The sequence below is a fragment of the Hyla sarda genome, chromosome 1 (assembly GCF_029499605.1).
Source record: "Hyla sarda isolate aHylSar1 chromosome 1, aHylSar1.hap1, whole genome shotgun sequence".
Taxonomy (NCBI): domain Eukaryota; kingdom Metazoa; phylum Chordata; class Amphibia; order Anura; family Hylidae; genus Hyla; species Hyla sarda.
In genome coordinates, this window is record NC_079189.1 from 195,654,406 (window position 1) to 195,680,515 (window position 26,110).

At 43.0% G+C, this 26,110-nt stretch overlaps 1 protein-coding gene across 3 annotated transcripts in view; it reads left to right on the forward strand.

The window, feature by feature from the left end:
• The window catches only part of LOC130362316 (uncharacterized), a 158,753-nt gene that overhangs the window by 25,424 nt on the left and 107,219 nt on the right, over positions 1–26,110 (forward strand). The window contains exon 3 of one of the 3 annotated variants that reach the window (XM_056566586.1): positions 11,454–11,513. The exons of 1 other annotated variant lie outside the window; for it this stretch is intronic. In XM_056566586.1, the coding sequence (XP_056422561.1) occupies positions 11,454–11,513 (60 nt within the window). Of the gene's footprint in view, positions 1–11,453; positions 11,514–18,498; positions 18,560–26,110 lie in introns of those variants that run through there. One more of the 3 variants, XM_056566600.1, reaches the window with a different exon arrangement.

Consider the following 26,110-nt stretch of genomic DNA (forward strand, 5'->3'; position numbering starts at 1 on the left):
AACACAACAACTAAAAATATAGGTGCACTAATGTGGTAGATGTAACAATAACATAAGCTAACCCTCAAAACTGATGTAAAATTTAGACATTAGCCAGTATATCCTTAGATGAAGGACATACCTGAGCCCGCACACCAACGCCAAGGTTTCTCAAGTGGCACGGGACCTAACCTTAAACCTACCTGTGCATGATAAGCAAAAAACAGGGGCCAGTGCGCAATTACAAAAGCTTTTGGTCCAACTTACAGACTGCTCCCAGTGTTACCTCCAGTGTGAGTGAGCACACATACAATGGGAGGAGGGAGGCAAGCTATAAGCCCCACCCAAGTAGGCTGATGAGTTGCTGGCCTCACAGGTGCACATAAATGCTACCTATACATGATAATACAGGCGCATTAGTATAACATTTCAAAGTAAACACAACTACAAGGACGTGGTCTAAGATGACAGGCAGGAAGTGCTCAAAACCAAAATGCGGATGTGCATTTATACTAAGGGAGAGCAAGTCCTACACTTGTGGTCCGTTGCTATGGTCAATCCCCAGCAAAAATTGCATACAATGGAGGATGCCTGCAACTGACCGCAAGTACCACAATGACATCCTTCCCCAATGATGGGTGTGGATGTAAATCATATAAATCATATAAAGTACAGTAGTACAAAAAGTACAGTTTTCTACTGTACTCTATATGATCTACATCCACACCCATCATCGGGGAAGGATGCCATTGTGGTACTTGCGGTCAGTTGCAGGCATCCTCCATTGTATGCAATTTTTTCAGGACCACCCTTAGGTCCATGCGTTTCAGGACCACCCTTAGGTCCTTTCTTCAGCAACAATTCAGTATAATAAAGGCGACATTTGTGTTGGGTTATATATATATATATATATATATATATATATATATATATATACATATATATATATAGAAAAGCGCAGCACTCCTCCAGTACGTGAAAAAAGTGGATTTATTTGCTCACATGTAAAGCAGCAACGTTTCTGTCCTACTATAGGACCATTTTCAAGCTTCTCCCCCCATTCTGCCCGACATCCAGGGGTGGGCAGAATGGGGGTTTTCCATGGCAACCCACTGTCCTGTGCTGCCATTGGTCAGAATTCAGTTCTGACTAATGGCAGGTGATAGGAGGAGATTGCAGCACTGCGATTTCGCTCCTTTCCCTCAGGATGTTCATGTCTGATAGTACTCCTCTGTGCTCTCTCCTGTCTGATAGTACTCCTCTGTGCTCTCTCCTGTCTGATAGGACTCCACTATACTCTCTCCTGTCTGATAGCACTCCTTTGTGTTCTCTCCTGTCTGATAGGATTCCTCTGTGCTCTCTCCTGTCTGATAGTACTCCTCTGTGCTCTCTCCTGTCTGATAGGAATCCTCTGTGCTCTCTCTCCAGTCTGATAGTACTCCTCTGTGCTCTCTCCTGTCTGATAGTAATCCTCTGTGCTCTCTCCTGTCTGATAGTAATCCTCTGTGCCCTCTCCTGTCTGATAATGCTCCTCTGTGCTCTCTCCTGTCTGATAGTACTCTTCTGTGCTCTCTCCTGTCTGATAGCACTCCTCTGTGCTCTCTCTCCTGTCTGATAGTACTCTTCTGTGCTCTCTCCTGTCTGATAGTACTCCTCTGTGCTCTGTCCTGTCTGATAGCACTCCTCTGTGCTCTCTCCTGTCTGATAGTACTCCTCTGTGCTCTCTCCTGTCTGATAGTACTCCTCTGTACTCTGTCCTGTCTGATGGGACTCCTCTGTGCTCTCTCCTGTCTGATAGTACTCCTCTGTGCTCTCTCCTGTCTGATAGCACTCCTCTGTGCTCTCTCCTGTCTGATAGCACTCCTCTGTGCTCTCTTCTGTCTGATAGCACTCCTGTGTGCTCTCTTCTGTCTGATAGCACTACTCTGTGCTCTCTTCTGTCCTATCAGACAGAAGAGTGCTAGCCCACCCTCACTTAATAGACTTTGTCCTTGTCTGTACTTCAGCTTGGACAAAGCCATGATTTTATAAGCCATGATTTCTATAAAAAGGAAATCAATATTTTCAATCTGACAGTGCCCATTTAACACCAGATGATTGTTATAACAGGAGTTCCACATTAAGTGTTTTATTGAATATATTTAATATATCTCAATCTGAACATTTGCATGAATTCACTATTTTTAAATTAATTGACTTAATGTATACATTTTGTACGAAAAGGTACAGTGCATTAAAGTCTGCAAGATAGTACACATCTTGATCCTGGGCTTATATACCTATATACATTCTTTCCTTATTCCAATCTGACAGTTTTCTAACGACAATAATCAATAAATCCACTTTATTATTACCCCGTCCAAATCTCTTTCTAATACAATTTGGTTTGCACACTATATTCATTTAAATAGTTATTATAAGTGAGATTTATGTGTTTGTGTCATATGGCAATGTGGACGTCTCTTTTTGTGTATGTCAGGAATGTACAATCATAAATTCAATGTGCCGTCCCGCCATGATTTACTAGTGTATAAACTACATGCATGTAGATATTCCTGACAGATCTAGATTCTAAGCACTTTATTATTTTATTGCATTGTTAAATTATTTAACAGCTCTTCTGTTGTTAGTAATAAAAAGTTATTTGTACTTTTATTATTTAATCTGTAAAACAATGTTATTTGCTAATTCCGGTTAAGGCTGGAATGATGAGAATTATATACCACTAGTGTGTCCTTTAATAATTTAAACAAGTGTTTGTTTGATAAAAGGCTTTAATGGAATGTGATAAAATGGCAAACTTTGCAAAACACTATTGAAGTTAACACAATAGCATGAATCCCAAACTAAGTATTTGTACATTATTAAAATACTAAATTTATTACTAAATTTTTTAGTATTTTTTTTTTAGAGCATTGTTAGAGAAATGAATAGAAATAATCAGACGATTTTCCATTGTTAGTTCCTGGGGTTTGCATGTGAGCTGTCAAGTAGGTGTTACCGTAATCTTGGTTTAGGAATATCTTATCCATGAATAAAAAGAGAAATTACAAGACTTATAATTAGAGATGTCGCGAATTGTTCGCCGGCGAACAGTTCCCGGCGAATATCGCATGTTCGCGTTCGCATCGCCGGGCGAACATATGTGAAGTTCGATCCGCCCCCTATACTTTAACATTGCAGTAAACTTTGACCCTGTGAGTCAGAGTCAGCAGACACATTACAGCTAATCAGCATCAGTCCCTCCCTTCCAGACCCTCCTACCTCTTGCACGGACGCCATTTTAGCCTCATTCAGCATGCTGCAGGCTTAGGAAGTGGAGGGTCAGAGAAGCTGCTCCTGCTGTATAGGGAAAGCTATAGCTAGGTTGCTGCTAGGTGGTGTATTCAGGGACCAGTTTACTCCTAAAGCACTAGTGTAACATCTGCTTTAAGGACAACACCCAAAAAAGCCCTTTTTAGGGCTGAAAGATATCAGTCCTGGTTGGGAGGGAACCGCTGGTTAAAAGGGGTACTCCAGAATCAAACTTAAGTTCCTTCAAGCAACTATCTACTACAGTATTCAAAGGGCTGAAAGCTATCAGTCCGTTAGTCTTGCAACAGCTGGAGGCACCCTGGTTGGGAGGGAACCGTTGGTTAATAGGGGTACTTCAGAATCAAACTTAAGTTCCTTCAAGCAACTATCTACTACAGTATTCAAAGGGCTGAAAGATATCAGTCCGTTAGTCTTGAAACAGCTGGAGGCACCCTGGTTGGGAGGGAACCGCTGGTTAAAAGGGGTACTCCAGAATCAAACTTGAGTTCCTTCAAGCAACTAACTACTACAGTATTCAAAGGGCTGAAAGATATCAGTCCGTGTGTTTTGATACAGCTGTAGGCACCCTGGTTGGGGACCACTGCTTAAAAGGGGAACTCCGCTGGCAAGCTTCTTTTCTTTAAAGCAACTAACTACTACAGTATTCAAAGGGCTGAAAGATATCAGTCCGTTAGTCTTGCAACAGCTGGAGGCACCCTGGTTGGGGACCACTGCATAAAAGGGGAACTCAGCTGCCAAGTTTTTTTGCTCATTGTCACACTAGTGCAAATCACATTAGGTGTGACAGTTGTGCAAATTTAAAAAAAAAACCTTTTTTGGCTGTTAAATAAAATCAGTCGTCACTGTCAGTTCACGTCACAGTTGCCATTTTTCCTGCCTGCAGGGCAAATTGTGTCACCCTAGTGCAAATCACATTAGGTGTGACAGTTGTGCAAATAAAAAAAATATACCTTTTTTTGCTGTTGAATAAAATCAGTCGTCACTGTTAGTTCACGTCACAGTTGCCATTTTTCTTGCCTGCAGGGCAAATTGTGTCACCCTAGTGCAAACCACATTAGGTGTGACACTTGTGCAAATTTAACCAAAAAAATGACAGGCAGAGGAAGGCCACCCCGCAGGGGCCATCGTGGTGTTGGGATTCCCTTTGGCCCTAGAATGGCCAGTGTTCAGAGGCCACGTACCCTGAACCCCCAAAGTTCTGAGGACTTAGTTGACTGGCTATCACAAGACACTCAATCTACTACTAAAGCTTCCGCTCGGAACATTGACGCACCGTCCTTCTCCTCCTCTAGCTTAGCTTCGGGCACCTCTCATGCTACCACTTGCCCGCCTGCCGCCACCACCAACACTAGCACCACAGCAGCTTTACTTGATCCGTCAGAGGAGTTATTTACACATCAGTTTGAAGACATGAGTGATGCACAACCATTATTGGCAGAGGATGTAGTTAACAGGGATATGTCTCAGTCAGGCAGCATTACACGCATGGACGTACGGTGTGATGATGATGTTGTACCCGCTGCTGCTTCCTTTCTTGAGGTGTCAGATAGCGGTGAAGGTGTTGATGATGACGATGTGTCCGTGGATGCCACGTGGGTGCCCGCTAGAAGAGAAGAAGAGGGGGAAAGTTCAGATGGGGAGGAGGAGACGAGTTGGAAGCAGGGGGAGGTCGTCGCAAGGAGCTAGTGGCACAGTCAGATAGCATGCATTGGCACCCGGGGTCAGCTAGATGGGACGCCAATCAACGCATGCTGTTGCCACCACCAGAATGCCGTCATCGCAGAGCTCAGCAGTGTGGCATTTTTTTTGTTTGTCTGCCTCTGACAACAGCGAGGCCATTTGCAACCTGTGCCAGAAGAAACTGAGTCGTGGGAAGTCCAACACCCACCTAGGCACAACTGCTTTGCGAAGGCACATGATGTCACATCACAAACGCCTACGGGATCAACACGTCAGTACAAGCAGCACACAAAGTCAAAGCCGCCATCCTCCTCTTGGTCCAGCATCTTCAGCCAGGTCAACCACTGCTCCCCTCCTTGCCCCCTCTCAACCATCCGCATCTCCGTCTCTCGCCTTGAGCAGTTCCTGCTCATCTGCCCACAGTTAGGTGTCTGTCAAGGAGATGTTTGAGCGCAAGAAGACAATGTCTCAAAGTCACCCCCTAGCCCGGCGTCTGACAGCTGGCTTGTCGGAACTGCTAGCCCGCCAGCTTTTACCATACAAGCTGGTGGAGTCTGAGGCCTTTAAAAAATTTGTAGCCATTGGGACACCGCAGTGGAAGGTACCCGGACGAAATTTTTTTGCACAAAAGGCAATCCCCAACCTTTACTCCATTGTGCAAAAGGAAATTATGGCATGTCTGGCACACAGTGTAGGGGCAAGGGTCCATCTGACCACTGATACCTGGTCTGCAAAGCATGGTCAGGGCAGGTATATCACCTACACTGCTCATTGGGTAAACCTGGTGACGGCTGCCATGCATGGAATGCGTGGCTCTGCAGAGGAGTTGGTGACACCGCCACAACTTGCAGGCAGGCCGGCTGCCACCTCCTCTACTCCTCCTACTCCATCCTCTTCCATAACATCCTGGGCCGAGTCCTCTTCCACTGCTGCGTCACATCACCGGCACCCCCCCAGCTCCCCAGGTGCTATTCCACATCTCGGATACGGCAGTGTCACGCCATCTTGGGGTTGACTTGCCTCAAAGCGGAGAGTCACACCGCACCAGCGCTCCTGTCGGCCCTGAACGCACAGGTGGACCACTGGCTGACTCCGCACCAACTGGAGATCGGCAAGGTGGTTTGTGACAATGGAACAAATTTGTTGGCGGCATTGAGGTTGGGCAAGTTGACACATGTGCCGTGCATGGCACATGTGTGTAATCTGATTGTACAATGCTTTGTCCTCAAGTACCCAGGCTTACAGGATGTCCTGAAACAGTCCAGGAAGGTGTGTGGCCATTTCAGGCGTTCCTACACGGCCATGGCGCATTGTGTCAGATATCCAGCGGCGAAACAACATGCCAGTGAGGCGCTTGATTTGCGACAGCCCGACACGTTGGAATTCAACACTCCTAATGTTCGACCGCCTGCTCCAACAAGAAAAAGCCATCAACAAATATTTGTATGACCGGGTTGCTAGGACATCATCTGCGGAGCTGGGAATTTTTTTGCCACATTACTGAAGGCTCATGCGCAATGCCTGTAGGCTCATGCATCCTTTTGAGGAGGTGACAAACCTGGTCAGTCGCACCGAAGGCACCATCAGCGACATCTACCGTTTGTTTTCTTCTTGGAGCGTGCCCTGCGAAGAGTGCTGGATCAGGCAGTAGATGAGCATGAAGAGGAAGCGTTGTGGACACCATCACCACCAGAAACAGCCTTATCAGCATCGCTTGCTGGACGTGTGGCAACGCTGGAAGAGGATTGTGAGGAAGAGGAGTCAGAGGAGGATTGTGGCTTTGAAGAGGAGGAGGAAGACCAACCACAGCAGGCATCCCAGGGTGCTCCTTGTCACCTATCTGGTTCCCGTGGTGTTGTACGTGGCTGGGGGGAAGAAGATTATACCTTCCCTGACATCACTGAGGACGAGGAACGGGACATGAGTAGCTCGGCATCCGTCCTTGTGCAAATGGGGTCTTTCATGCTGTCGTGCCTGTTGAAGGACCCACGTATAAAAAGGATGAAGGAGAACGACCTGTACTGGGTGTCCACACTACTAGACCCCCGGTATAAACATAAAGTGCCTGACATGTTACCGCATTACAGCAAGGCGGAAAGGATTCAGCAGGTCCAAAATAAATTAAGAAGTATGCTGTACACAGCGTATAAGGGTCATGTCACAGCACAACAGGGATCTAACAGGGGAAGAGGTGAAAGTAATCCTCCTTCTCCTCCCACCAACATGCCGGCAAGGACAGGAAGCTGTACAGACATGCTGTTGATGGAGGACATGCAGAGCTTTTTAAGTCCTACACATCGCCACAGCCCTTCGGGGTCCACCCTCAGAGAACGACTTGACCGACAGGCAGCAGACTACCTGGCCTTAACCGCAGATATCGACACTCTGAGGAGCGATGAACCCCTTGACTACTGGATGTGCTGGCTCGACCTGTGGCCTGAGCTATCCCAATTTGCGCTCGAACTTCTGGCCTGTCCCGCTTCAAGTGTCCTGTCAGAAAGGACCTTCAGTGCAGCAGGAGGTATTGTCACTGAGAAGAGGAGTCACCTTGGTCAAAAAAGTCTGGATTACCTCACCTTTCTTAAGATGAATGAGGGATAGATCCCAAAGGGACTTACACTGGGCGATACATTTGACTGAACAAGGACTGATCAGATGAGCTGCCTTGGCCTAAAAATGATCCACACGCTGCTGTATTTGAACTCTGAATGCCGGATGACTTGCGTGACTTATCCGCCACCAACTAGGGTTCAAGCCGCAATGTTTTAGGGGACTTTCTGTCTGGCAATACAAACAGAAATTTTTCAGGCCACTGCTACAGCAGCGGCTGCGACAATACCAAATTTTCCAGCCAGGTGTACATGCCTAATTTTTCTGGGCTCTGATGCTGCACTTGTTATGGTGCTGCAATTTTTATGGCCGCTGCTACAGCTGCGACAATACCAAATTTTCCTGCCAGGTGGACATGCCTAATTTTTCTGGCCTCTGCTGCTGCAATTGTTATGGTGCTGCAATTTTTCTGGCTGCTGCTACAGCTGCGGCTGTGACAATACCCAATTTTTCATCCATGTGTACATGCCTAATTTTTCTGGCCTCTGCTGCTGCAATTGTTCTGGTGCTGCAATTTTTATGGCCGCTGCTACAGTAGCGGCGACAACAATACCAAATTTTTCAGGCATGTGTACATGCCTAATTTTTCAGGTACACTCTGCTGACATCTCTGTCCATTTTTGCAACCGTGGATATTACATGTATGCTAAGGGTAGCATGGTGGCTCAGAGGTTAGCACTGCTTTAACTATGTGCTGCCTAATATGGGGGAATCTTATGTGCTGCCTAAAGGGGAGCTCTAACTATGTGCTGCCTAACATGGGGGAATCTATGTGCTGCCTAAAGGGGGAATCTAACTATGTGATGCCTAAAGGGGGATCTAACTATGTGCTGCCTAAAGGGAGGCTCTAACTATGTGCTACCTAATATGGCGGAATCTATGTGCTGTCTAAAGGGGGGAATCTAACTATGTGATGCCTAAAGAAAGGCTCTATGTGCTGCCTAAAGGGGGATAAAGCACGTTATTCCAAAACATTTAGGAATAATAGGTGATTTATGCCCTTTATGGATTAAAACCAGACTCTGCATCAACTATGTAATTTTCCATGGGAGTTTTGCCATGGATCCCACTCCGGCACGCCACAGTCCAGGTGTTAGTCCCCTTGAAACAACTTTTAAATCACTATTGTGGCCAGAAAGAGTCCCTGTGGGTTTTAAAATTCGCCTGCCCATTGAAGTCAATGGCGGTTCGCGAACTTTTGCCGATGTTCGCGTACCGAAAATTTTATGTTTGCGACATCACTACTTATAATACCTGCATGTACAGAACTGTATGGCAAAACACAGAGCCCCTAAAGTGACCATTTTTTTGATGCTACCTACAAAAACATAGTGTAGATAATAGTCTATTAGTCTTGCTTCAATGGAAAAATATCTCTGTTTTAAGGTGTTTGTTGGAGTTTACTATATTTCTATTGGATTCTGTATGTATGTGAAAGAAAAACTCCCTTTTGACACCATACAACTCATAGCTAGTGTTGAGCAGCATAGGCCATGTTCGAATTTGCGATATTTCGCGAATATATGGACGAATATTCGTCATATATTCGCTAAATTTGCATATTCGAAAAAAGTTTTTTTTCGCATATGTGAAAATTTAGGAACTTTATAGCAAATATACCAGTGTAACTTGATAGAAGCTGCAGAAGGGAGGGATCAATATTGGCAAATATTCGCCCGGCGGTCTCACACAGTAGTATTAGAGCCTTCTTTAGACCACACAAGCTGGAAGCAGAGAGGGATGATCACTGTGATGTGTACTGTGAAAAAAAAATATTCGTAATTTCAAATATATAGTGCTATATTCACGAATTCGAGAATATGCGATATTCGCGAATAAAATTCGAATTGCGAATATTCGTGAGCAACACTACTCATAGCTTGTATGGATCCATAATAATACCACATGCATGAGGTCTTAAAGGGGTATTCTAATTCAAAACACGTATCTTATATCTACAAGATAGGGAATAAGTGTCAAATTGTAGGGGGGTCCCAGTCAACCAATCTCACTAGTGGAGCTCAAAAGACTGTCCTTTTGGCTTTCTTTAGGGCTGGTATGTTTTGGCATATGTTTTTTTTCTTTTTTTTCTTTATCTCTATAGAAAAAAGTGCAAACTACAAGATATATAATGACCCAGATTTACTACTGTGAAGCTGGAGGAGCTTGTATAGGTATCTGTGACGATAATTATTATTATTTTACAGTTCAAAGCTGCTAATGTCTTTGTAAATGTATTCTAGGCTGTAGACATACAGTATATCACTTACAATCTTTATCATTTGCAATAGTTTTGCTATATGTACATAAAATGTTTGCTGGCTGTGATTTTTGGATACGTTGTTCAGAAAAAATTTGGTTGGCAAACCTGCTGAGCACATTATTATTTTCCAAGCAGCTGTAAAATAGTAGAACATAGCGGTAAACAACAGCGGTGAGGACCACAGTTAGATACCATCTCATAGCATAATAGCTAATTGCATTGGATATGTGAAACCCAATGATGCAGCCCTGGGGAAGTCTACTGACCATCTCTTTTAACAACAGCAACAGATCTTCCTAAAACAGGTGTAAGCAAGACAAAGACAGGCAGCTGGTAATCCCTGAGGGGTAGTTTAAAAGAAAACACAACTATATGCTATATGCCATTTTTCTAAAAATTTCCTCCTCTAATTTAAAGGTTAAAAACACATAGAAGGAGCCAAATATCTTATTGTGCTAGGAATGGCTGCATATTGTTTAATTCTTGCAGCTTCCTGCACTTTAGTAACATACTTGGCATACTGAAACAATACTTTGGAAAGGAAAAGTGCCACCATAGTTCAAAACAACAAGTCTTAATGACATTAGGGGTTCAGAGCACACAGAACCAAAATTGTGTATCTTCCCTGCTTTGACTGATTTCCTGACCACCTGCCATCTGCAGAAATGGGATAGCCACTTTACCGTTAGAGCTAGCTTTATATTCTTAAAAAATTTTCACATGTAAAAAAATGCTAATTTCATACTTTCTGCTGTTAGCATTACTGTGTCCTCATCAGTAGTGAGATGCTAAGCAAGAAAATTTGCAATTCTGAAAATTCGGAATTTGGGACTGGATTTATCCATAAATAAAATTCTTTGTGACAATCCCTTTGAGGAGGCTCCACTGTTCCTGATTGCCTCGGCACCTTGACCTATAACCCCAAATTCCACACTTGGTCACATTAATTTGTTAATCGATTGACAGTTTTATTTAGTCAACTGTCTGGCAGTGGTATTTGGGCACTGTATTATTGTTTCATTTGTGTGCCATATGGTGTAACATAAAGGGTGTCATTCAATCTAAAGGGAGCCTTGGCTCTCAACTGAAGCTGTTAGAAAGAAGTGGGGTTCCACTTATATTTGCCAAATATGGTAAATGATAAGAACAACAGGCAATTGTTTGTGTTAGGCAAGTAGGGCAGGTTTCATCACTTTAGTTTAATTCAGGTATGGGGACATGATTCAAATAGTGTTATATAGATGAAGAGGCATAAAAGACCGGTTTATTCTCTTGGGTAATGATCAAAGAACTGCAAGCATTTTACTGCAATGAATACATAGTTTATTGGTGTATTTGTTGTTTATTATTGGTAACATTGGTTACATTATCCACATGGCAGGCTTATGTTTTGACAACTGGACTTAGTTTGGACTTTACTGCTCAGTATTGTTAGCTACACCATTGTAGACATTGATCTACATTGGACCCACGGACGTGTGATATCATAAAAACACTGGTTGTCAGAGAATGCAGAGTAGAGAGGGAATGCCAATTCAATTGTATATATTAAGCTTAATGGATGAACCAAATATTTATTCAACTTTTTTTTTCTTTTCTGTTAAAGGGAATTTACATACAAGTACAGATGTTTCTAGTACTGTATCAGTCAATACAACAAAGACAGGTAAGCAAACTGCTATTACTGATGTGGTAATGTTGTAGCACATTAATGATAACCTTACTAGTATTAATTTGAATAATAATATACTTAGAATTTTATTTCTAAGAGTTTCCCAAAGGTTAAAGCTTATTGAAATTATAAGACCACAGTACACAAAGTATCTTTCTATCACCTACCACTGGATGGACACCTGGGAGGGGGGGGGGGGGGGGATTTTTCTAAAACCTGTGCAGAAGAAGAATGTTGAAGATACCCATAGCAACCAACTAGTTTGTTTCTTTCATTTTTGAAAAGGTCTCTAAAAATAAAATAAGTGATCTGGTTGGTTGCTATGGGCAACTGCACCACTTTTCTCTCCCCCTGGTACCTAATAACCTCCTTTGCCCACTGATTATCAAGTAACTTCCTACCAGTTCTTCACCACTCAATGCAAGGTACCTACCTAATGTTTCCAATCTACGTCCTAAACATTAGGTAGCTTCCAAACCCTGTACACAGAAATGTCATCGACTCATCAGCTGTGCCAATGCTCAGATATATGAGAATTAGCTTGACACAACGGACATATGTGAACCCAGCCCCCAAGGATGTTTCCAAAGAACCTCAAAAACATTGTACTTTTCTTATATTGTATGTTGGGTGTTAGGTATAAACTATAACATGAAAAAAACATGGAAATAAATAATAATCAAATAAATTATATCATTTTATAATAAAAGGGGGCATTAAGAATCATATAGTAAAGTCGGAGGTTAGAGGATATTAATGTCACTTAGCAGAGCCCATTCTAATCCTATACCTAGTAACAAGTCATATAGCAGCTGGAATGTTTATTTTATTGTATCTCTATGTTACAATAAAGAAAAAAATATAGATCTGCAAGTAAAAGGTTAATGGACCAATGGGGACTTAAAGGCGTACTCCAGTGGAAAACATATGGTTTTTTTTTATCATTTTGTGCCAAAAAGTGAAACAGATTTGTAAATTATAGATACAGGAATAGTCAGCTCACCCAGTCCACCGCACTGTAAAGGAATCTCCAATAGTGACACAAAAAAAAAATGCAGAAGCCAGCGGTAAGAGTAACCTCACCTTTATTTTCGTCCAAGTTAAAACATCGACATGGATCCGTCTCAAGTTCAGTGACAATGGAATAAAACTCAGGAAACATGCAGCATGAAGTGTTTCAGGTCATGTGACCCCCCCTCATCAGATGCATCATGAGGGGTCACATGACCTGAAACACGTCATGCTGTACGTTTCCTGAGTTTTATTCCATTGTCACAGAACTTGAGACAGATCCATGTCGACTATTACATTTTTGTTGCCACATTTGTACATGACTTCTATTTAAAAATCTTAATCCTTCCAGTACTTATCAGCTTCTATATGCTCCAGAGGAAGTTCTTTTCCTTTTGAATTTATTTTCTGTCTGACCACAGTGCTCTCTGCTGTCACCTCCGTCCATGCCAGGAACTGTCCAGAGCAGGATATGTTTGCTATGGGGATTTGCTCCTACTCTGGACAGTTCCTGACACAGACAGAGGTGTCAGCAGAGAGCACTGTGGTCATACAGAAAATAAATTAAAAAAGAAAAGAACTTCCTGCGGAGTATACAGCAGCTGATAAGTACTGAAGGGATTAAGATTTATAAATAGAAGTCATTTACAAATCTGCTTAACTTTTTGGCACCAGTTGATTTTAAAAAGACTGTTTTCCACCGGAGTACCCCTTTAAAGTCAAATGATTTTTTTTTGTCAATGTACTGTAGCTACATACATTTTAATGGCTTGGGAAATAGGTATTCTGGCATTGGTGTTTTATGGTGTTACTGTGCAGGATTGCTACAGGTGCATCAATACCGGTTATGTGTATATTATGGTTGCACCCTACTCGTCCAGCTAATACACTGGAAAGAGTGCGAGAGTGTAAGGTCTAATGCCACCAGATCTCGGGGTACCTGTTGCTAGTCCCAGCAAGTCACAAAATTAACCCTTTTTGTAAACATATTCTACCTGAGCGCTCTTCAGAAAGGTGAGCACATAGAGTAAGAAACAAAGCTCATTAATTAAACATTTAATCTTAAAAAGGGTTTCTCATTGCTGTTAGTCCTTGTGAGAGATTGTTGATGGCATAGTCCCATGCAGTTGGTGAAAAAGAGATCTCCTCCAGATGTTTCCAAAATGTAACAAATAAATCCCCTCAACATCTATATTATTTAAGGGGAGGGGAAGTTTATCTATAATACGTTCTCAGGAGTTCAGGTCTAGATGACTGACCTCTGAATCCCCTCAAAAGTCTCCAATGCATGACAGGTCCAGGTCTGGGATTCTCATCCCATACTTAGTTTAATGGCTTGGTTTATGAGTTGGCCAGTTATATCCTGTGTCCTGCCTTGGCTCAAAAAGTTATATAAAACACTAGAACTCTGCATTACACACACAAGTAAATTATATAAGGATTGATTTCACACTCGGGAAAAGGTCGGGATAGGAGGTCGGGATAGGAGGTCGGGATAGGAGGACGGAGGACGGGATAGGAGGACGGGAAAGGAGGACAGGATAGGAGGTCAGGATAGGAGGTCGGGATAGGAGGTCGAGATAGGAGGTCGAGATAGGAGAACGGGATAGGAGGTCGGCATAGGAGGTCGGGATAGGAGGTCGAGATAGGAGGTCGAGATAGGAGGATGGGATAGGAGGATGGGATAGGAGGTCAGGATAGGAGGACGGGATAGGAGGACGGGATAGGAGGTCGGGATAGGAGGTTGAGATAGGAGGTGGGGATAGGGGGATGGGATTGGAGGATGGGATAGGAGGTTGGGATAGGAGGATTGGATAGGAGGACGGGATAGGAGGTCGGAATAGGAGGTCGTGGTATGAGGACGGGATATGACAACAATATATGAGGACGGGATATGAAGTCAAAAGCTTCCTCCTTTGTTGATTTTCCTCCCCAACAAGGATTAAGAAGGAAAAACCGGGCAATGCTGGGTACTCAGCTAGTCTATTATATATCACAAGTTTATATCGTCCAGGCTTTCCCATGCTATTGTGGTATCCCAGCACCTCGGGCATGCCTGTTGCTCTTGTGTTGGACGCGTTGTGAAAGTGTTATGTTCAAGCACTTTATTATGTTCACTGTGTTTACTGCATTTTCTGTTATTTATGTACTGTGCCTTTAAGCAAGAGATGCAGTGATGATCAGATGACCCTGTCTGCCAAATGGGAACCTCTAAATTCTGATGTATATAGTGTAGGGGGGGGGGGGGAGTTTTCCCCAGTTCAGCCTAGAGCTGTGTGCTGAGTACAGTGTGGAAAGGAGGTGGAAGACATGTGTGGAGAATCCTTAGGGAAGCCTAAAGAAAATATATTCTCAAGTCAGCCCCTGCATTCTGCGAGAGTTGGGGAGTCAGTGATGTGTGAAGCCTTGGTGGACCTTGTCAGAACCCTAGTCAGTGTGGGAAATTTTCAAGTCTCATATCTCAAGTCCCAGCAAGGCAACAGGGCTCCCAAGGGTTACACTGCATCCCTTCTACTCTGCTCCATACTGTGTGCTGTACCATCAGCACCCGCTCAGTAAAAGACAGTTATCCATAACCCTACATTGGTGTTTTTCTTACCTTGGTATCACAAAGTGAGAAGAATTCCTTGCACCCCCCTGTCAGCAGACTATATTATTTTGTCATCATAAACAACCCCCACTATAACTCACGTCTATACTAAAGTATCCAGTTTTAACCCCTTAAGGACCAAGCCCAATATGACCTTAAAGGGGTACTCCGCTGCTCTGCGTTTGGAACAAGGCCCCTTCAATGCAAGTCTATGGGAGGGGGCGTGACAGCCCCTAGACCATTTTACCACTGTCACATTAAGCATTAAAAACTCTGGGATGCTTTTACTTATGAATTAGACTCTGAGACAGTTTTTTTGTGACATATTCTACTTTAATATAGTGCAAAATTTTCAATACTTGCATAATTTCTTGGTGAAAAATTCCCAAATTTCATGAAATTTTTTTTCATTTAGAATTTTTCTAACTTTGAAGCTCTGCTTGTAAGGAAAATAGACATACCAAATAAATCACCGTATTTATCGGCGTATAACACACACTTTTTAGGCTAAAATTTTTAGCCTAAAGTCTATGTGCGTGTTATACGCCGATACACCCCCAGGAAAGGCATGGGGAGAGAGGCCGTCGCTGCTGCCGGCCCTTCTCTCCCCCTGGCTATCGGCGCCGCTGCCCGTTCTGTCCCCCTGACTATCGGTCCCCGCGCCCCATTGCCGGCGCCGATAGCCAGGGGGAGAGAAGCGGCGCCGACAGCCAGGGGGAGAGAAGGGGCAGCGGCACCCATTGCCGGTGCCGCTGCCCTGTTGCCTCCCCACATCCCCGGTTGCATAATTACCTGTTGCCGAGGTCGGGTCCGCACTGCTTCAGGCCTCCGGTGTGTGTCCCCTGCGTCGTTGCTATGCGCTGCACGGCGCGGCGCATGGCAATGGGGCGCCGGCACTGATAGTCAGGGGGACAGAACGGGCAGAGGCGCCGATAGCCAGGGGGAGAGAAGGGTCGGCAGCAGGGCTCTAGACCCCAGAAAAGGCAGGGGGAGAGAAGCGGGCAGCGACGGCCTCTCTCTCCCTGCCTTTCCTGGGGGTGTATCGGGGTATACACGCGCACACACGCACCCTCATTTTACCATGGATATTTGGGTAAAAAACTTTTTTTACCCAAATATCCTTGGTAAAATGAGGGTGCGTGTTATAGGCCAGTGCGTGGTATACCCCGATAAATACGGTATATATTGATTCACATATGCAATATGTCTACTTTATGTTTGCAATCATAAAGTTGACATGTTTTCACATTTTTGAAGACATCAGAGGGCGTCAAAGTTCAGCAGCAATTTTACAATTTTTCACAACATTTTCAAAATCAGAATTTTTCAGGGACCAGTTCAGTTTGAAGTAGATTTGAGATGCCTTCCTATTAGAAATACCCCATAAATGACTTGTTAACCCTTTAGGTGGTTCAAAGGAATAGAAGCAAAGTGAAGGAGAAAATTCAAAATCTTCCTTTTTTACACTCGCATATTCTTGTAGACCCATTTTTTTATTTAAAATTGGTAAAAGGAGAAAAAGCCCCCCAAAATTTGTAACCCAATTTCTCTCGAGTAAGGAAATACCTCCTATGTGGATGTAAAGTGCTCTGCGTGTGCACTGCAAGGCTCAGAAGAGAAGGAGCGACAGTGGGATATTGGAGAGTGAATTTTGCTAAAATGGTGTTTGGATGGCATGTCGCATTTAGGAAGCCCCAATGGTGCCAGAACAGCAAAAAAAAAAACAAAAAAAAAACACATGGCATACTTTTTGGAAACTACACCCCTCAAGGCATGTAACAAGGGGTACAGTGAGCCTTTTTTTTTTTTTAATCACTAAAATGCAGTTTTTTCCCCAAATTTACAATTTTTACAAGAGATAATAGGAGAAAATGCCCCGCAAAATTTGTAACCCCAAACCTCCGGCTGTTGCAAAACAGCAACTCCCAGCATGCCCTTTGGCTGGGAGTTGTAGTTATGCAACAGCTGGAGGCACACTGGTTGCAAAACACTGAGAGTTTACTTAACTCAGTGTTTTGCAACCAGTGTGACTCCAGCGGTTGCAAAACTACAACTCCGAGCATGTAAGGTCTATCAGTTAGGTAACAAACTCTCAGCGTTTCGCAACCAGTCTGCCTTTAACTGTTACAAAACTACAACTCTCAGCATGCACTGATAGCCGAAGGCACATGCAACTGCTGGAGGCACACATTTTCATAGCAGGTATCCCGTTCTGTTCACCGCCAGATTACTGGCAGTGAACGGAAACGTCCAGGGTGTACAGGTATGCCCTGTATCCTTAAAGGGTACCTCTCATCAAAAAAACTTTTGATATATTATAGATTAATGTATGCAGAATAACTTTAGAATTGCATGTTATTAAAAAATATGCTTCTTTCTATTTAATTTTCCACTTTGAAGAAATGACCACTAGGGGTCTCCCTACCAGTCCTGGCAGCAAGCATTTCAGACCCATGCTGGAGTCCTAAACACTACGAGCTGCCAGTCTGCTTTGTTCACAAAGGAGAACACTCAGAGCTGCCAGCCTACTTTGTTCACAGCCTGTTTGGCTGTGAACAAAGCAGGCTGGCAGCTCTGAGTGTTTAGGACTCCAGCATGAGTCAGAAATGCTTGCTGACAGGACTGATCGGGAAAAATACAATAGAAAGAAGCATATTTTTCATTAACATGCTATTGGAAAGTTATTCAACATTCATTAATCTAAAATATATCAAAAGTTTATTTGATGAGAGGTACCCTTTTAGTACCAAGAAATCAGAGCATACCTGTATGCCCTGTGTCCTTAAGGGGTTAAAGAAGAAGTCCAGTGCTATGAAGTTTATCCCCTATCTGCAGGATAGTGGATAAATGTCTGATCTCCTGTAAGACCCCCTGGCTGAGCTGCTGTGTGTGATGTTTCGCACACAGCAGGTCAGCTGGTACAAACACACCCCCTTCATTTATCTCCAAGGGAGAGGCGGAGACAGAGGAACGCTATCCCATAGTGATGAATGGAGGGGGCGTGTTTGTACCAGCTGATCTGCTGGGTACATAACGCGCTCTAGCAGTGCTAAGCCTGGGCCGAGCCGGGCCCCGTAGGGGAAATCGTTGGGGGGGGGGGGGGGGGGGGTGCACAGTGGTTGGATCCCCTGTGATTGGACATTCATCCACTATCCTGCGGATAGGGAATACATTTCATAGCACTGGACTTCTTCTTCAAGCTTAACTCTGAATAGAAATGTACAAGTAAAACGAAAAGAAACAAGTGACATTACTAACAGTAATATACTAAAAATTCCCAGATCGAAGTTATTTCCTCTACGCTAGTATTTTCAAATTATACAAATCAGGAATAAAAAGACTAAACAAAGTGCATTCAATGCCAGCAAACGGGAGGCATAACTGTCTAGATGTGAATGCTCCTGTTGCTTACAGATTACCATGGTAACCAAAGAGTCAAGTGAAATCTTGTATACCGAATGTGGCTTTATTATAAGAAGACAACAACAGCAGAGGGAATGGAATGTGAACATGGGCTCATATGACAAAGGCTGCAAAGACTATTTCCCTAATATATACAATCTATGCCTGTGTGCAGATCAATTCATATAAACAGGGCACCACCAAAGCACCATATGTGCCATCCAAAAGGATGCGGTACACTGGCCAACATATAAGGTATGTCGTTATGACGCCACCGCGCACGCCAACATATAGCGACATGTCTATGTGCAGAACCAAAAATTTCGTTTTTTTTGTTTTGTTCGTTTTTTTAAATTTTTTGGTTCTGTGAATATTCGGAATGCTGTGCATTCGTCACATTCGGTTTTCGGATGCATCCGTGAAAAATGTTTTTGTTTTCGGATGCATTAGTTAAAAACAACGAATGCATTCGTTAATTCTGTTTTTTTTTTTTGTTCTGCACATGTCTAGTGATCCCTCAACATACGATGGTAATTCATATGTTGACGGATTCGTGCAATGTAAAAAAGTAAAGTCCTACTCACCTGTCCCCGCTGCTCCCGATGGTGTCCCCGGGCCTCCGCTGGGCTCTCCTAGTCCTCTTCGGTACTCCGCTGGGCTCTGCCGGGCTCTCCTGGTCTTCTCCGGTCCTCCGCTGTCTGGGTCTCCATAGCGACGTCATCACGTCCCTGCGCACGCCGTTCCTATTGGATGACGGGAAGGCGTGCGCGGTGGCATCATAACGACGTCAGAGGGAGACCCGTATGAAGGCCCCGGACCAGCCCAGGACCCACCGGAGGAAGGCCCGGAGCAGCGCTGAAAGGTGAGTGAACCTGCCCGGGCTGCTTCAACTGCTATCCGGCAGCAGCTTAAGCATTATGCGCTGCCGGATAGCAGTTGATGCATAGCCCCGACATTCGGTATACTGATAACTAATGCATTCGTTGTTTGTTAACATGCATATTCGTTATGCGTTAGTTAACAAATGCATTCGTTAACTGTATATTCGTATTTGTATGCTTTTTCAGGATTTAGTGATTTTTTTTTTTCGTGCATTCTTTTCGTAACGAACATCCAAAAACGGGAAAATTAATTTTGTTCCGAATTGCACATGTCTAATATAAGGCTCAGATGTACACTGATGTATTAGGCAATTACTGCTTATAAGGGTTATGTGACTGTTGAACAGATGTAACAGTATCAGTGTGTCCACTAAGTGTTAATAAAAACATTTATCCAGCTCACACTGCAAAGCAGTTTACTGACCACTGCACGGATCCTGTATGCTTTGTCCTAGGAACACAGACATCAGCAAGCAAAATAGGCAATGGATCCAGGGGATGCAGTTAAAACTTTTTTTCTTTATTCAAAGTCCATGCAATACAGACAGTAGTAGCGAGCAGCCGGAACGCCTGGCGTTCCGGCTGCTCACTACTACTGTCTGTATTGCATGGATATTGAATAAAGAAAAAAAGTTTTAACTGTATCCGCTGGATCCATTGGCTATTTTGCTGTTTGGCAACACTACTCTGCAGCATAACTTGTATCTTCTGGGCCCAATGCAAAATCTGCAACAGGACCCCATGTGTCAATTATAATACTGGTCTCTAATAGGGCAGATATGCTTTGGGGCTCCATTAGGCACCAGGCAACTGCTACGTTTGAACACCCTATAGTCACGCCCCTGCTCTATAGTACAAGAATCAGCTGTATAGACATGAACACAACTATGTTGGATAGAGCAATGAAGAGACTGATCAGTGAGGCGCTTACCAATCACACATTAATGGCTTGTCCTAAAGAGAAAAAATAAAGTTTAAAGAGTACCTCTCATTAACATGATACATTTTATAATCCTCCCAGTTCACTGCCCTATCATGAGAAACCATCCCCTGTGTTTATTTTTATTATTTTTTATTTCTCTACCTTGATATTGCTCTGTATTTTCTGCTCAGTCAGATTCACAGACTGGGAAGGGGCGTTACCCAGCAGGCTGTGACATCATCTGAAGCCATACAGGGGAGAACTTCCTCCCTCACTCTGCAACCAACAGCAAATGGCAGTTAAGTTTGAGATTCCTGTGTAAGTCCAAAGTCTATGCAAAAGATGGGGTAAACTGTGCACTAGACAAGTAGGGAGACACCTAGTGGTAGGTTTTAAACACAAATAAAACATAATTTTAAACAAAGTACATTAGAAAGATTTTTAATTTACCATAAGGAGTGCAATAGCAAAAATTAGTTTTAAAGAGAGTGCCCATTTAATTGATTTTTTGTTCAATGTTCTGTTTATTGAATTTAACAAGGAATATAAACTTGAACAGGAATATAATGATACATGATACGAGAAGTCTGGTACATACGTAGAAGAATATACAGTAAATGAAAATAAAAATGATCATTTGCATATGTAGTTATACCTAGGTGGTCAGAATATACTAAACAAAAACACAGTGGATTATACAGTGAATGGATAACAAGAAAGCAAAAATGTGGGCAGAAGTAGATGGGGATGAGTTGGGCAATGGAGGCTAAAGGTATACACTTTAATGGGGTTTTCCACCATAAGTTGATTTAGGTACCTACCTGCCAGACAGTAATGGAAATGCTTAGGAAGGATCCGCGCATGTCTTGGGGATAAAGGGCTATATTGTGAGATTACCATAAAGCTGTGGCTAGCTTTTTTGTGAACTGGCAATTTCCTGTTGGAGATTGTTCCCTTAAACCACAACTCCTTTAAGAATCCTGGAACATGATTTGGGATCATAAATCATTACAGAATCTCCTCCATAGGAAGAGTTATTCAGCTATCTTGGGTGATAATCCCAAGTTAAATTTCTAAGCTCCTAAGGGTACGTTCACACATACAGGATCCTGCGCAGATTTGATGCGCAGGATTTGTAACTGCCAATTAGAAGCTGTGCTCAGTCATTTAGTTTACATTGAAATCTGCAGCAGTAAATCCTGTGCATCAAATCCTGCGCATCAAATCTGCGTATGTGTGAATGTACCCTAAAAGAGTAATACATTGACTTATCGGGGTGCCATTTCCAAAAGGTGGCAACCCAGAGAAAGCTTGTTTCCTTTTAAAGAACTATTTTATGTATATGTTTCCCATTGGAGCACTGCATGGCCTATTAGGCTATGTTCATACACAACTTTTGAGGTTCATTTTAAAGGGGTATTCCGCTGCTCAGCGTTTGGAACAAACTGTTCCGAACACTGGAGCTGGCGCCGGAAGCTCGTGACGTCATAGTCCTACCCCTCGATGCAAGTCTATGGGAGGGGGCAGGACAGCCATCAGGCCCCCTCCCATAGACTTGCATTGAAGGGGCGGGGCATGATATCATGAGAGGGCGGGGCTATGACGTTTGTTCCAAACACTGAGCCGCTGAGTACCCCTTTAAGCTTCAAAAGTGTTAGTTTTTATAGACAAAAAAGCCTTTTTGAGCCAGTTTTTTGTACATTCTTTTGGGCTTCAAAAAAATCAAATGACATATCTATAGCATGCTGTATTATTTAAAAAAAAATGGCAAAAATACCCAAGTGCTAAGCTAAAATGTAACCAAAAACATACTGTATGTAGATAATTTAATAAATCCCCCCCAAAAAGGCAGTTAAAAACTATATATTACTACATTTTTTATCCAGGGAGTTGAATGTTAACTACCTTGCTCTAACAAATAAGTCTACAACTTGTAAATATGTAACATTACACAAACAGAACAGAGTGAATAGCATAACCTAAGCTCTAGAGAACAATACCCTTTCGGTTAGTCGATGGCTTTTATTTGCATGTGTTGATAAAATGTAAAGAATAAAGCATACAGCTTGTGGAAGATATACTAATAAATTATGTATATCATACAGTGCCTGCTGTGTTTTATCATTGTCCTCGAATAACCTTAAATTTATTATATTCAATAATCATCCTGAATTATTCATTAGTGAATTGTACTCGTTGATTCACTTGCTGACTTTGCTTAGTTTTATAAACTTGTTTGTTATAATGTTGTAACTATTACATCTTTTTCTTATTTTTTAACTGCTGTAATAATTTACAAATCATTAATTTACATAAATTGTAGATGACCAGGCCGAGAACTATAGTTATTCAATTTTGTTCTAGATAATGACCCATTAGGAAATACTTTGCTGCATTTTATTTTAGCTATTATGTTGATTTATATTACAATAGCATGCGTTTGTGTGGCTCAGGAGTATGAATAGCTGTACAATATCCCAATGACCATTTTTAAACTAATAAAAAAAAAAGCAAGAAATAAAGTTGCGTCTAAATTCACAATCACTGCAAAAATGCTTTTCCAGTATTTTATTATTCCAGCCCTTAGTCCCATTAACCCCTAAAGGACGCAGGGTTTTTCCATTTTTGCACTTCCATTTTTTCCTCATCACCTTCTAAAAATCATAATGCTTTCAATTTTGCACATACAGACCCATATGAGGGCTTTTTTTTTTTTTTTTGCACCACCAATTATACTTTATGATAACATAAATAATTTCACCACAAAATTTACGGCAAAACCAAAGGAAATAATTGTGGGGAAAAATTAGAAAAAACTCCATTTTGTAACTTTTGGGGTCTTCCGATTCTACACAGTACACTTTTTGGTAGAAATGACCATATCTTTATTCTGTAGGTCCATACGGTTACAAAGATACCTAATTTATATAGGTGTTATTTTATTTTACTACTTGAAAAAAACTTATAACTATATGCACCAAAATTAGTATGTGTAAAATTGTCATATTCCGACCCCTATATATATATTTTTTTTTCCATATATGGGGCTGTCACGATTCGGCTTACAGGTAGTGGATCCTCTGTGTCAGCGAGGAATTGGCGTGGACCAAGCTGGTGGACCGGTTCTAAGAGGCTACTGGTGTTCACCAGAGCCCGCCGCAAAGCGGGATGGTCTTGCTGCGGCAGTAGCAACCAGGTCGTATCCACTAGCAACGGCTCCACCTCGCTGACTGCTGAGAAGGCGTGGGACAGAAGGACTAGGCAGAGGCAAGGTCAGACGTAGCAGAAGGTCGGGGCAGGCGGCAAGGTTCGTAGTCAAGATGGGTAGCAGGAGTTCAGGTAACACAGGCTTTGGACAACACTAAACGCTTTCACTGGCACAAGGCAACAAGATCCGGCAAGGGAGTGCAGGGGCAGTGAGCAGATATAGCCTGAGAGCAGATGGAAGCCAATTAAGCTAATTGGGCCAGGCACCAATCATTGGTGCACTGGCCCTTTAAGTCTCAGAGAGCTGGCGCGTGCGCGCCCTAGAGAGCGGAGCCGCGCGCGCCAGCACAAGACAGCAGGGGACCGGGACGGGTAAGTGACTTGGGATGCGATTCGCGAGCGGGCGCGTCCCGCTGTGCGAATCGCATCCCCGACGGCCATATCAGTGCAGCACTCCCGGTCAGCGGGACCGACCGGGGCACTGCAGGGAGAGAGACGCCGTGAGCGCTCCGGGGAGGAGCAGGGACCCGGAGCGCTCGGCGTAACAGGGGCGGTATGACAGCTAATTTTTTGTGCCGTAATCTGAAGTTTTTATCGGTACCATTTTTGTTTTCATGGGACTTTTGGATCACTTTTTATAAATTTTATAGGGTATACAAAGTGACCAAAAATACTTAATTTTGGACTTTGACTTTTTTATGTTTACGCCATAGTAAACATTATATTTTTATAGTTCAAACATTTACGCACGCGGAAATACCACATGTTTATTTTTATTATGTTTACATATTTTTATATGGAATCTGGGAAAAGGGGGGATTCAAACTTTTAATATGGAAGGGGTTAATGTTTTTTTTTGTAACTTTTTATTTACCTTTTTTTTTTTATTTATTTTTTTATACACATTTGGTCCCCTTAGGGGTCTTTTAGGAGGAATCAGTAGATTCCTCATACAGATCAATGTGGTTCCATAGAACCACATTGATCTGTGTGCTCTGTGCCTGATTGATACAGCCTGGTTCAGCCGGGACAGCAGTAGGAGGAAAGGTAAGCCCTCTGGCTGCCTCCACAGTGGATGCCCCCCCCCCTCCTATACACCAAAAGAGCTTAATCACAGCCTCCTTCAAGGCTCATACCTGCATATACCTGAATTGAATAGTGTTCCTGAACCAGCTCCAGTGAGGTACATTGATCTGTGCCACCCACCCACAAAGCGTTTTCAAATGGCAACTATATATGCCTTTAGGGCCTTTGAAGACAGTGGTTATTTGTGACCCTAATAGTGTTCCTAAACATGCTACAGTAGGCAGTGAGGTGCAGTGATCTGTGCCACCCAAAAAGCGTGTTGAAGTTACACATATCTAGCCTGTAGTGTTATACGGTTGTGGTGTATTTAATATCGTTCTGCAAACACCTTCAGCACTCATTGTGCTATCTCTTCTGCCACCAAAAAGCGTGTTGATTGGTTACACGTATCTACTCAGTAGTGTTATATGGTTATGGTGTATTTAATATTGTTCCGCAAACACCTCCAGTACTCATTGTGCTGTTTCCTCTGCCACCCAAAAAGTGTGTTGATTAGTTACACGTATCTTGCCTACAGTGTGTGACAGTGTGGCAAGGAAAGGGTGCATTTTCCTAGCTGATCCTAGAGAAACCCCCACCTGTGACCTATTCAACGAGGCTAGGACTCTCCCTTAGACATAAGTGGCTGTAAGAGGGGGAGACATTGTGTCCATTGCCAGGCGGGCACAGCAAGGGCTGAGAAGGACACAAACGTGGACTCCAAGAGTGAGAGCAGTGGCTCTATGGTAACACACAGCGGATGACTGTGTGAATGGGACTTTATGTTCAAATGTGAACTGTATCTTATTAGGCTGCAGGATTTATTGTGTTTAAACTGGCAGGGAAAAGCCCCCAAGTTAATAGTCAGGGCATGCTACATGTGTAGTGAAGTGGCTAGATGGCCTAAGTGTTGTTTTTATGTTTTGTTTATTTTTGTTTATCATGCAACCTGTTTAATAAACCTGGCGAGGAGCCAGGAAAGCTGAAAGGACTTGCTGTTTGCTGATTTATTGTGAAAAATGTGTCCTTTGGCTGGGCAAAGGACGTGTCCAGAGTGAAACCCCTACAAGTATTAATACAGATCTGTTGCATTTCATATTGTTCTACAAACACATTCAGTACTCGTTGTGCTGTTATCTCTGGCATGCAAAAAACATGTTGATTAGTTACACGTATCTAGCCTGTAGTGTTAAAGGGGTACTCCGTCGCTTGACATGTTATCCTCTGTCCAAATTTGTTGTACACTGCTCAAAAAAATAAAGGGAACACTAAGATAACACATCCTAGATCTGAATGAATAAAGTAATCGTATGGAATTCTTTCATTTGTACATAGTTGAATGTGCTGACAACAAAGTCACACAAAAATTATCAATGGAAATCAAACGTATCAACCCATGGAGGTCTGGATATGGAGTCACACTCAAAATCAAAGTGTAAAACCACACTACAGGCTGATCCTAATTTGATGTAATGTCCTTAACCACCTAGGGACCAAGGGTGTACAGGTACGC